The sequence below is a fragment of the Oncorhynchus clarkii genome, chromosome 14 (genome assembly GCF_045791955.1).
Source record: "Oncorhynchus clarkii lewisi isolate Uvic-CL-2024 chromosome 14, UVic_Ocla_1.0, whole genome shotgun sequence".
Taxonomy (NCBI): Eukaryota; Metazoa; Chordata; class Actinopteri; order Salmoniformes; family Salmonidae; genus Oncorhynchus; species Oncorhynchus clarkii.
The window spans coordinates 3,025,762-3,039,163 of record NC_092160.1 but is presented as its reverse complement, the minus strand read 5'-3'; the positions used below and the strand labels follow the sequence as shown (position 1 = coordinate 3,039,163).

The 13,402-nt window shown below is 43.4% G+C and overlaps 1 protein-coding gene across 8 annotated transcripts in view; it reads left to right on the top strand.

The window, feature by feature from the left end:
- LOC139366130 (casein kinase 1, alpha 1) overlaps positions 1-3,814 on the top strand; it is a 35,005-nt gene extending 31,191 nt beyond the window's left edge. For all 8 annotated transcript variants that reach the window (XM_071103266.1, XM_071103269.1, XM_071103267.1 and 5 more), the window contains one exon: positions 1,894-3,814. In XM_071103266.1, coding sequence (XP_070959367.1) covers positions 1,894-1,901 — 8 coding nt within the window. In that variant the 3' untranslated portion in view covers positions 1,902-3,814. The remainder of the gene's footprint in view (positions 1-1,893) is intronic.
- Positions 3,815-13,402: the final 9,588 nt, after the last annotated feature.

The following is a 13,402-nucleotide window of genomic DNA, read 5'->3' as shown; positions in this document are numbered from 1 at the left end:
GGATTTGCTGATGACGTGGTATTGGTCTAATCCTTTGTGCACTATGTCTGTTTTAGTATGTGGACTCCATGCGCACAGTTGAGCGCTGCTTATGTGCCTTCCCTGCAGGGGTGGAGAGATCAAAGTTTTCCCTACGTAACAGATTTTTTTAAATAAAAAATAAAAAGGACCTTTTGTTAAAGGGACCCCCTGCTCACAAGCAAAGCTATAAAATATATAAAAGGACATCTCTTTCTAAGGTCTGACGGTTATTTGTTCTCTGCTACTCTCTGTCCCTTTAAGATAACACTGCAAGTGAAGGGTGCTGAGTAGCCACAGCCAGGAATTTAAATAGTCAAGCTCCGGCGTATTGGAGCTTGAAAGAACTTGCTGGGTTTCTTGGATACCAATTTGACTTGGCCACTCTGTTAGCCTTGTAACAATGGAAACCTTGTTAATGCGAGTTTGCGTTTCAGCCCTCTATTGCTCCATTGCCTCGTATTATATGATAGTTGTTTAGAGCATGCCACGTTGATATAATCAGGTGAACGCAAGTAGCTAACGCTCATAGCATACTCCATTGACCCAGGCCTTTACTCTTTGAAACATATTGATCATCACATGGTCATTTTAGTGTCTGTGTAGGGCCTAAATGTCATTGTCATGTTGCTGTGAAATCTCCTAAAGGATATTTGCTGTATTAGAAGAGGCGTGTTCTATTAATAGCTCGCATATGGAGAATTGAGCTGCCCTTTCACCCCTGTGAGTGTGACTGGTCTGTTACATCAGCTGGCCCCTCCACTCCCAACAAAATGAAATATGGACACTTGAAACGGCAGGGATCTCCTCCTTCATATCCGTGTGTTATATTTTGTCATCGAACCAACGACTCACATTGACGTCCATTAAATAAGCGAAAGGTCCAGAGCTTTTCATGTGTAATTCAGAACCATTACTTTTGCTTATTTCTCCGACGGATAGATCCTCTGATGGCTCTCTGAACACACTCCCATGTAAAATGCCTGCAGCAAAACTGCACCTTTCCTTTGAATCCTACCACATCGGAGAGAATTGCTGTAGCAGGAGGTGACTCAGGAGCGTTCATGTCAAATTCTTCTCATGTCACTCAGATCTGACGAGATCATGTCCAGACTTGAGCTGCAGTTATCTAAACCCACTCGGTGAGTCTCGGAACGCATCATCAAGGTGTGAAGGCTTGCTTGAGGAAGACAAAAGATTGTCAAAGCCCATGAGAAAGAGTGAGGAATCCTCACACATCTTAGTGTTACCTAATCCTGTTCTGCCCATGTTCCTATCCTTTGGATTGGCGCCTCTAAAGGCCAGCTGCTGAGCTGCATGGGTGTGGCTATGGAGAGGGAATACATGTCATTGGGTAATGGCTGTCTGTAAAGATTACTTGAAGCATGATGGGAGGTTGACTCACACAGGCAGATCACATCCCGTCTGTCTTTTTAGAAGTGTTTTTGTTATCTCGGTTGAACTACGCCCTTTAAAAGTAGATTTTTTTCACAAGACTCATTGTTTCCTTATTCGCTTTCCACTTGTCTTTCTGTCTATACCCACTCACGGTACACTACACAGCTGCTGTTGTCTCCTGCACTAGTTGTGAACCTTTTTAAGGTGGTGGTGAATGTCTTCATTACAGGAGTCTCAGAGTAAATGTTTGATTCCCCGTCTCAGGCACTCTGCAGCAGTGGGGCCGAGCTTGCTGCAGAGCGGGACTGATGACTGGGCACTTTTTTATTACAGGGCTGGAAAACTGCCGTCATTTACTTGGCCTTGTTGATAGTCGCTCAACCCTTTTTTTGATGAAGATAACCCGTTCGACTTGATGTGTAACCTATGGCCTCTTGTCTCTGTCTCTCTCTCTCTCTCTTCTCGTTTCTCTTGCAGGTTTCTGAGCAGTAAGACAACGAAATGAAGACGAGTGGCCGTAGCAGGATTTGCCTTCCAATCACACCCCGGATTCCAGGATCAAATTCACCAGAGCCTGCCAGGCATTGTGGGCAACCCTTTTTTCCTGTTAAAGAACTTTCGTTCCATATACTATATATGTAATTGCTCTATATAGATAACATGCTCTGCATATATCTATATATTGGTATGTATATACTATATCCACACAGAAAGCCGGCTTGGTATGGAATTTTACGAAGCTGTAGCCGTCTCTATTGTCCTGTCCCTGAAGATTTTTTATTTTTTTTTGTGTGTGTTTCTTCAAAACTGAAAATAAGACATGGTTGGCTCACTGTGGATGTTATTGTGCACATTGCAATACTTTCCCCTTGATACTTTCTCCCTCTGAGAGCTGCTGCTCGGGTGCCTGCCTCACCTCATGGCCCCCTGTCAGAGCAGCTTTGTCCCCATTCCCTCAGTCACTGAGCGTGGCACGACCCAGACACCCGTCAGTCAGATTGAACATTTTGAAACGACAATTTTCTCTTCAACTTTTTTCCCCTCATTTTCAAGCAAAATGAAAGATGTAAACGGAAACTGTTCTTTGTTATGAATGAATCCTGGGTATTTACTAAGCAAACATTGGATTTATTTAGTTTCTTTTCATAAAAAGGGTAATTAAGATTCTGCCTGCTGATATGTGCTAGAAGAGCTTCAAATGTGAAGATGAAAACAATTCTAGTGACTACTAGGTTCCTCTTTAGAACGCTGCATTAACTATATTGTACTTGGTATTCTGAAGTCTCAAACAATGAATAAAAAAGATCAACTCCACAAAAGCATATTCATTATAAATTAGGCACCACTTGACTAAACCTGTTTGGAAATTGCTTATTTTTTTTAAAAAAATGACGCAAATTATTTTTATTTTTGGAGATGTTAATGTCAATCGACAAATGTCGTGTTTTAATTTTTTTTAATTCATTGAGTTGCTTTGGATGGCATCAATGTTCCGTTTTTGAGAGGACCTCACACCACCCACCCTTTGGTTATCATTTTTATATACATACATATATATATACACTTTTTTTTAAAGAATCAGAACCTACTTTTTTCCCCTTCAGTTTTATAGAGTTGTCTTTCCCTGTATTGAATTGATCATTTTGGGGGAAGGGTGTTTTTGTTTCTTCTTCCTGCGAGGAAGCAGATCCTCTTGTAAAATATTATTTCTCTCTGCAACTAAATTTCGCTGCTGCTTAGAGTAGTGACCTTTTTTCCCTAATTTTCATTTTTTTTATTGCGAAGAAAGTTTGAGGGTTTAATTTCTGTATACTTTGAGTCTTGAGGGAAGAATAATTTGGATTTCTCTCAGCCTTTAGTCAAGACAGATGCACACTAGTAACTGTTTCTCCCCCTCCCTAATAATCCCCCTGACCCAGCTTTAGCTATTTTACAGCTGGACATTCTATAAAAAATGTAATTTATTCCCTTTAGCATGTCAGAATAAATTTAAATGACTTGTCAGAATCACTGTCCAAGTCTCTGTAATTTGAAGAAAACACAGACTTCTTCCTTAGGCCCGGATGATGGGGGGGACTACAAATTGTCTTTCCATTTTCTTGTCTTTACACATTTACGTGTTTGACTACCACACAACCCTCGTATTGTGAGAATTTTTCAAATTTGACATCCGCAGGATTGGGGATAGATAAAAAGGAAAGATGCAAAGGATTTGTCTAAAGGTATGATCACTTGATGCAAAGGGACACATTTGTGGAAAGGTATTGCTGTAATCTAGAAAAAGCAGTTCCTGTGAAATATTGTTGGGGTGGTGGGTAGTTGTAGGTGCCTGTGGTGGTGTTTTGAAGAAAAGATCTTCCCGGATTTATATCTGTAAATATTAAAATGGATTAAAATAGCTGTTGTGGAAAATTGTTTTTCTACAACTCATAAAACTGGCTAAAACAAAGAATTGTGGCTGGCAGCAAGTCTTCACTATGGGACTCACTCTTCCTCATTCTATACAATAGTAAAAAGTGTCAAAGGGGTTAGTCGAACAACCGAGAAGAGCATGGAGAACTACACAATGGGTTTAGGGACAAAGTGCAATGCAACAAGGTGTAGGCTACCCCCACCCCCTTACATAATGGAAATGGGTGATTCCAAGTAAAAATAGATGTCTGTGTGAGACTACCCCTTCCTCTGCGCAACAACATTATTGGAGTGTTTGCATTGTTCTGTAGGGTCTGTCAGTGTAGTAATTTCGATGGCACTCCTGCTAGGCCACTTTGTCAACAGGAAAATAACTGGCAAAGCTGGCAACAAAATAAGTAGCAAAAGTGAGGTACTCTATATATTAAATTCCCCAGTGTATCTTTGGGTAAGTGACTTGTATTTATTTTAGTTTGAATGGTACCTAACTGCCCTGGGTTATCCTGAGAGTCCTATAAGGGGCCTTGTGTGGTCAGGGATTTGTTAACCATGACACACTAGACACCAGGCTGCTGAGAGCCAAGTCATTCTCCAGGCAAGGAGGACAGGACAGCACAAGGGTTGCAGCAGGGTGAAAAAGTCCTGGTTGTCCTTTCATCCGTTGTGAGGTCGACACAAGTGGAAAGCAGCTGTTTGCAGAGAAAGAGGGAGGCCCCAGACATCCCTCTGGGAGAACAAAAGGGGCCAAAGGGACGATCATGCTTGGAGTGAAGAAATGCCTGTCACAAATGTAAGCGAGGTCAATCGAAATGGTAGGTCAAACTCAATCTCACAGTTTGTATCTGAAGTCATTGGTGACCTTTTAGAAGGCGAAAGAACACGCACCCCTATTTCAAAATGTTCCATTGAACCATTATTCACCCACAGCAGCACTCCCTAGTGTCTTGTAAAGGGGAGTATTCAGAAGAAACAGCCCGATTAAGAAATCCCATTCATGATCATCTTCTCAAGACTCATTCACCATCTCAGTAATAGAAGATCTCTAACTACCTAGGTGCCTCTTCTTCATGAGCAGAGGAGTGGCCTCAACATAGGCAGATCCAGTGAGTGGTGGTGTGTCACATGCTGATCAGGCTCCGTTCCTCCCTCTCTTCCTGCCATCTACCAGGGCTGCTACTGCAGTGTAATGTAACCCCATTGCCATACTAAACCCTACCTCTCTTTGGCCTTGTCCTACCTTATCCATTTGCTCCCACTACAGACCAAGCAGGCACTAATTGCTCACAACCCAAGGCATGCAGATGCATGTGGGCATTAGAAAGGAATTAGAGAACCCTTGTATAATGCTGGGAGGTGCCTATAGAGGGCAAGGTACAGTGTGAGGTGGTGAAAGCCTGCTCCCTTGACAGATTATAATTGAGTAGCAGCACCACCACACATGTCATTTCATAGTCATGTTAATTGAGGAAAACTTTTATTTTCTTATCCTAGTAATGTAATGTAATGTTTGCCCACATCTTGTACACCATCAGCCTCTATGAATACATGATTGAAGAGGGAAGACATAATATGGAGCAGATCCCCAAGGATTATATTCAGAACATGATTTCTGACCCCGTTTCAGCGTTCCAAATGGGAGGGGGATCTTTAGGACCAAAGTGTAACCTTCTAAACAAGGACACGTTGTATCTCAGGTGCTGATTGACCATTCAAAATTCACCCGTTGTTACAGGTTGTAAAAATACATGTGAGGAATGAATTTATCATAAATGACTGTGATGCTCTTGACAACGTCTAAACGCGGCTACATTTACAGGAGCGTATTCAGCTGGGCGCATCGATGGATCGTTGCATATATAATTGTTTATGGATTCAATTGTGAAACTGCGTGTGTTCTGTGAAACAGAAACGTTATTATCTGCGTTGTGAACCTTGTACTATATGACAGAGACCGCGCCCCAATGTGGCGTCCTTGTGAAACTGCCCGAGAGCTCGAACAAAAGTATCACATTTCTATCTGTCGTGTCCCTACGTCAACCTATAGGCAGAACATTCAAAAAAATGCGTTACATTTTGACTTCACAAGGCTACAGAAAAGTATATTAGTAAACACAGATACATATCCCCCCTCATAAACCCACCCCATCCATCATGTGCAGATGTTTTTGCGGAGTCTGCCAGTCAACCCAATGATCAATAGAATTTAAAATATATATTTTCTATAGTTTCTCAATTATGTTGTTTGCTGTTGATGATATAGTAGGCTACTGTTCAGTTCCTATGCATAGAGGAACCCGAAAATCCTTGCCTCACCTCATTTTCCAGTGTATAGCCTACCAATAGCTATTTATTTCAGGCTACCTACCATTAGATATTTATTTCAGGCTGTGTATAGCTTACCTTCTAAATGAATGTGAATGGATTTGGTCATTAAAATAACCCCCATATATAGTAACAACAATGTTCTATTCTCAATGGCCCACTTAATAGGTAATATTTTCCTGCTACAAAACCAATCATGGCTTTTTTTTTTAACACAGCTCATTTGCTTGATGTTCTGAAGCAGCAAAACACCTCATATTGTATTTTTCACCAAGCTGTGTAGTATAAGACGCGCTTGTGTGGCCTGTATTGTCTTTTTTCACTGATTTTCTTTGTAGGCTTCCTTTGTGGGTGTCCTTGTCGGACCTAGGTACTGTATAATCTTACATTAAGCATAAAGTGGGTCGTATACAGCAGGCAGCCTAGTGGTTAGAGCATTGGGCCAGTAACCAAAAGGTTAAGATTCCAACTCAATCTGACTGGTGCTGTCTTGTGTAAATGTATGCACTGTACTATATGGTGCAGTATGTACTGTTTCTGAACATGTGGTCATACAACAAGACAACATGATCAGAAAAGCACAAGATTCCCAGACTAAGTAAACATACAAGATCTGCTCGAAAGTGCCCATGGAACAAGTTGGACCTGAAGTGTAAATGTTCAGTCTAGGCGTTTATTTTGTGAGCCAGAATGACACAAAAGTCCCATCCATGGTTTCAGGTGGCTGCGGCGAGTCACTTCCTATGCTGGTTCTTTCCCGCTCGACGGTAGGTATCATTCACTCCTTATGCCGTGGCCCAAACAGCCATTCCCCTTCCTCCCTGAACGCTGTGCTGTAATCTGTCACACAATACCGGGAGCAACTGATACCCATGATCCCGCACCTGGCCCAACACATGTCTGACTGCATGAGGGAGCACCGGGGTTCTCACTTTCACACCTAGCGGAGAAGGGAAGAGGCCTGTCGGTCTGGCAAAGTGCTGGTCAAACACTATGGTTTTACTTGTGACTCAGATAAGGGGTTGAGCTGGGCCGCACCCAACTCAAGGTGTGTTGCTGTCGGCTTAATCAGCAGGTAAGGGAAGTGTGTGTGTGCATGCGTGCGCGTTTCCGTGTGTGTGAACTCAGGTGCCTCTGCACGGCATTTACGGCTAAGTGTGCCGCTCCCTTCCCGTGAGTCATCATCACATGAAGTTTCAGCGGCAGATTCCCTCCAAGCCTGTGGAATTTGCATCTAACATGTCGTCGCCCATACCACCCACTACTCCAGACATTAAGAAGGTATGAGGAGGAGCAGATAAACCAGGCCACCTTGATCAGATAGCATTTAAAGGTATCACCCTTAAAATGCCCAGGCCATATCTTAAAAGGTCTGTGTCCATTGTATTTGAATTCTCATTCATTGGAGGACACATGCTAAACTATCTTTCATAGGTTACTTTATAATTGTTTTGTGTACCATGGATAACCCTTGCAGCCTAGTGAGTTAGTTGAGCTTTGACATACAGAATGGTTGACATGCAATCTGGGAAATGCCAATTCCCCAGTCCAAAGAGAGGCAAGAAAATGCCAGACGGAGTAAAGTCTTAACTACTTCCTTATGTGTCTGTTAAGGGTTTAAGTATTTAGTCATTTGATGCTGGTCAATTCAGAGTGCTAAAGTTGTCAACATCTATCTTGAATACAGCATTTCATCTCCACAGCCAGTATAACCCTGTCTCAGATTCATCCACCCACCCACAGACATTCCTACAGAAAAGCCATTGAAGTCAAAAGTCAACCGATTTGAAGTATGCACATGTTTATTTACTGCTGTGTAGTACACTACAAATAGCCTTCTCTTTGTCGCCTCTGAGTCACAGGGGGTTGGTGGCACCTTCATTGGGGAGAACGGGCTAGTGGTAGTGGCTGGAGCGTAATAAGTGGAATGGTATCAAATACATCAAACACATGGGTTTCCATTTGCTCCGTTCCAGCCATCATTATGCACTGCCCTCCACTCAGCAGCCTCCACTGCTCTGAGTGGATTCCAGTGGGCAAGTAGAGCCAAACGTGACCAAGCAATTACAGCCTAGACAGCCCAGTAGTGCTTTGTGTGTGAGTGAGTGTGTGTGGGGGCCCTGAGGAGTTTCCAGATAACCTTGCAGGGAGTGAGTGTTAAAGGGGCAGCCTCTCTCACTCTAACTCTCTCTCTCACTGCAGGCCTTCCTACTCCTATGCTGTGCCTTTTACTTTCCTTCGTCCTCTGCCATGAAGACCCTCTAACACGTGACTGCAGGGAGGCTTGAGTGGAGCAAGGGAACATTTACCATGGTGGTGCTCCTGTCTTTCTTATGCCAGACAGTAGAAAGCTTCTCAGATCTATGCAGCCCAGACTGTGTTCTATGTCTAGTAGACTCTCATTGGAGGGATAGATTTGATTGTGTAGCGAAGCTCTTATGAATGTGAGTATCTATCCATCTTCTGACCTACATTGATATGAGTCACTGTACATGTGCTTCCTGCATGCCTGAAGGGGGGAGTTTGTATAGCAGCAGTTTCTGGAGCTTTTAAAAGAAAAAATACATTTTCAGAGATTTGAAAATAAATCTATTTTATAAGTGAGTTCCTGTCTAAAGCAGTTTCGTCTCCCTGCCTTCGTTTTACATATCCTATTAACATTGTACAGTCCCCTGTCTGTAGTTCAATGAACTTTGTCCAAGTTACCTGTTTGAATACATTGATATATACAAAAGTGAGTTTGGCTTTTCCCCCAAAGGAGATCTATTTGTCTAAAACTACCACATTCTTTCAACTACCCGTCTTGTAATGTACACAGAACACCCAGTTTGTGGTACACATTGCCTGTTTTGTTGAAGATGGCTATAGAAAGGTGCACACAAACACTCATATACATTTCCTCTGTATGTGTAAATGCTACTCCTACCATATGTGAACTGAAATATGTTAAGTCCCTGAAATATTCATCTGCCATGGTAGGCTAATCTGATGTAGCACATGGATGGGTGATGACGATGATGATAGGATGATGGCCTATTCTACTTTGATACCGAAGTTACTTTTTCGTAGTAGGTTAGGAGAACTTAAGCAGCAGATTGGGAGAACTAACGTAGGTTATTAAGGCAAAAATTCTCTCCTAACCTGCTACGAAAATCACTTTGTATCAAAGTGGTGTGAGAAGAGGGTTTCTACCAGCAGCATATGAAAGGAAGTGGCTAAACTCTGACCCCTTGTGGTAAAGATTTTGACAAGCAAGTTGTGGTGTTGATATATCTACATACACTGTAGAGGGCACTGTTTTCATATTTGGCCGTGTGTCCACAATGAGATTTGGGTCATTCTAGCAAGTTTCGATGATACTAAACATTGTAGTGTAACAAGAAAGTGGAATGACTGAGACAGACATGTTGGAAATGTTGACATTTATTGACAGTTTAAAAAAAATTCACGTGGCACATTTGATATGAAAAAGTTATATTATAGCTAATATGAAATTGTATGAGTTTATAAAGATTCTCTGACATAGTGAAATTCATATCAAAAGGTAAAGACACATATACATAAGAGTATTTATCCAGGCCAGGCCTTGCATCAAGATATAAAATAGTTTAGCATTCGTTCTATCTTACTTCATTGTCCTTCCCCGTTCATAGAATTTTCCATTACATCACACATGTCTGTGGAACATATCACGAGCAGATTGTATTACTATCCCAGATCCATGTAGTCAAGCCCCACCCCCAAGAACAGTATTTCCAGGAATCCCCCTTGTGATTGCCCAAGGGATTCCTGGGAAAACTGGACCCCGGGAGCGAGGAAAAGGCCAGGGTAATGCAGCAAATGCACTCAGTAGGAGGTGGTGAATTAAATGCATGGAAAACACACCAGTAACTATAGTCTTTACTGGACCACACAGCTGTATGAAGCAGAGGTAAACATCATGGGTGGAGCGATGATATGGCATCTCAGATATGTGGCCAGACCTGGGAGAGAGAGAGAAAGAGAGGCTGGGAGGGGCAGCACCAGTCACGGGGGCCCGCCATCCCTAATATCCTGAACATAGGTCTTCATTAGAAGACCGTCTAAAATAAGGCAGAGAGGTATAGACATGGGGCCACCACTCAGACTGCTCACCCCGTTGTAGCTGCGCCCCCCTTCCCGAGCTACAGTGCTTCATCTCAGACTCCCAATTGACCAGAGATGCAGCACTGCACCTGGGGCCTGAGGACCAAGCAATAGACCTACACAGTAAAACATCAACGCCAGTGTTCTGGCAGGCTCCCCCCAGATTTACCTTACCTGTCTTCTCTTCACATCGCTATAGGATAGTTCTGACTAAGAAAGTTGGAGTTAGGTAAGAAACCAAAGAAGTCCTAAGACCCCAGTGCAGACTGACCTGTGGGTAAGAAGAGCAATGGAGGATTCTTTAGAGCGCTCAACGAAACAGCATGAACCACACATAAGTACATTGTGACAGTTGTCTGTGCAGTCCCATTCCAGTATCAAACTGTAAGAGGGAGGTACCATAAAGACTGAGGCTTGCTGTATATTGGGGGAATGTGCGGGCTGTAAACGTTATGTTGGAGAACAGGAAATGACTTTGACCCCTGCCTGCCTGCATATTTAAATGTTGCTCCTTCCTGTCCCTGTGCCCTCAACTCGTCACTCCCACTGACATTCCTCCCTGTTCCCACAACCCTAATCCCTGCAATCCCACTGACATTCCCAAATTCCCACACCCTTAATCCCTACATGGGGATTGGAGTACTTGGGGTGTTTTGGAATGCGTTTGGCACTGATTTCTGAGGAGCTTCAGCCATGTTGGATTGTGGCCACAGAGTTTTAATCAGCAGCACGCTGTTGAGAGAGATGCTGCCATCATGACAGCAGGGGTGTGGGCCGTTCTCCTGTTCCAGCACGTTCATCTCACAGCGACCACAGAGGGGGTAGGGTGCCAGGAGCATCGCCCAAACTAAACCCCTAACTGCAGGACACCCAGCCGCAGAGCAAACAAACAATTAAGTCCCAAATGGTACCCTATTCCCCATAGAGTGCACTACTTTTGGTCAAAAGTAGTGCACTATATAGGGAACAGGGTGCCAATTGGGACACATCCCAGGAGCTCCCTCTCTCCCTCTGCTCTCAGTATACTTCCTCTACTCTTCACATTACACCCAGGATTCCTCCATCAGCCTTGCCTCTCATCCCTGTGGCTATGAAATCTCTCCCTAGATCACTGCTACTGTACTGGAGCTTCCATTTAAAAAAATGATCTAACTCATTCCACATACCGTTAGCCTTGCTCTCACTCCATTCTCACATAAAGTTTGTGGGCACCATTTCCCAGTTGATTCTTAATGCTATTACTTGATAATTAAACTGGTGTACTCATATACATTAGATTAAATAATCAGTTAACTTGATAGAACATTATAACGTTCTAATAACTTTTGAACTGATACCCTAATAATATGAGAGAGGATCCCTCACTGGAGAGGTGTGATATGTCTATGCTAGGTGCTGGTGAATGGACTAGGTGTGTGTAGGTGTCAGGGTGACCAGGTCCCTGGATTCACAGGGGACACATCTGTTGCTGGGCCTCTGGGTGTCACTGAGGTCACAACACCACATAATTCAGGCAGGAAGACAGGGGCACAGTGCCCTGCCTGCTTCATGAGCGTGTAACTAGCCTGGCCCACAAAGACAGGATTACTGGAGCCTCCTGCCTACCCACATCAGGCCTCAGGCACCACAAGGAGGCTTGAGGAGGAGGTGAAGGAGGGAGGATGAGAAGGAGGAGGAAGAGGAAGGAGATGGAAGAGAAGGAGGAGGAAACTCCCATGGAGCGCTGACACTTCATCTGGTTTATATACAATAATTATTTAATGTTTGTGCTTGGCTGGTAAAAAATAGCTAAACACACAATTGAATCAGAGTAAAGAAGACACCATCAGCTCGTTCTGTCAGGAGGAAGTGATGTTGTTGTGGGTCACTGGTGACAGTAAGGTTTCAGACAAGTTTTCTTGGATCTGACATCTGATATCATCTGATACACAGCGTTCCCCTCTGTGTCTGACTTTCGGCCAATTTAGAATGGCGGGCTGACTGTGCCCTTGAACAGTGTCTCTATCTGGCACGTTTCAGTGTGTGGACATGGACACCGCAGAACATTACTCAGCAACCAGACACTATGCTGAGCTCATATAAACACCTGTGACTGAGTGCTCAGTTTTGACCCTCATCCCAGGAAGAGGGATGGTGTAATCACACAATTGTTGCACAGGTCTGGGGGATTGCATAGGGGCCACTCACAGGGATACACCAGACTGTAGCCTACATGAAAAAAATTAAGTATTCTCTTTCATTTCTGAGAAGTTACATCAGTTGTCAATCACAGCCATAATGTCTGACCCCTGAGGAGGTTTAGGCAGATAATTGGGCTGAGATAACGGAGCTGACATCATGTGATACTCACCTATTGGTTACAGTGTATGCGCTGTCCTTTGGTTCTGTCTGAAACAGGGAAAGACAGAGAGAAGAAAACAGTTAAACACCAGTCCCAGAAGACAGACAGCAGATCCACAAGGCTTCACACAGACACACAGGAACAGGACACTCAATAGCATGGGCTCATGGATAGTTGTGTCTAACTCTGTTTGGCTAAGGTATGGCCTGCAGAGATAGCTTAGTGATGATGCCATAGACAGAGCCATACTCGGAGTTGTTCTCACAGTCCAAACTAAAGTGTCCGAAAGCTGTAATAAATATTTAGGAGTACAATAAATCTCCTGTAATCTAATTTAAGGAGTTTTCCATTTATTCCAAAGAGAGAAAGCAACAACAACAAAAATAATCATCAAATAAAAATAAGAAATAACATGAGAAATCCGTAGCAGTTTTGAACTATCTCCAAGGAGCTTTAGGTTGTCTCAAACCTCTCTCCTGGAGCCTCCCCGCGGCCCTTATAAGGAATTCTGAGCCAATTTTATTTTGGGATCATGGAAAATGTAGCTGTACTTTGGTAAACATTCACTCTTTCGGGGTCTTTCAGGCTCTTGCAGGCAGGCGGTGATCATGGAAGCAGATAGTTTGTCACTGCTCTCAGCATGCCTGCCCCCCCTCTTCCTCGCTCTCTCGCTCTCGCCGGCTGGCTGCTCACATTCCCTTTTCTAGTCACAGCCTGCTGCTGGCTGACTTAAAAAGGGAAAAGTGAGCGTGAAGGTGGAGAAGCCAGTAAAACCCGAGCGCAGTC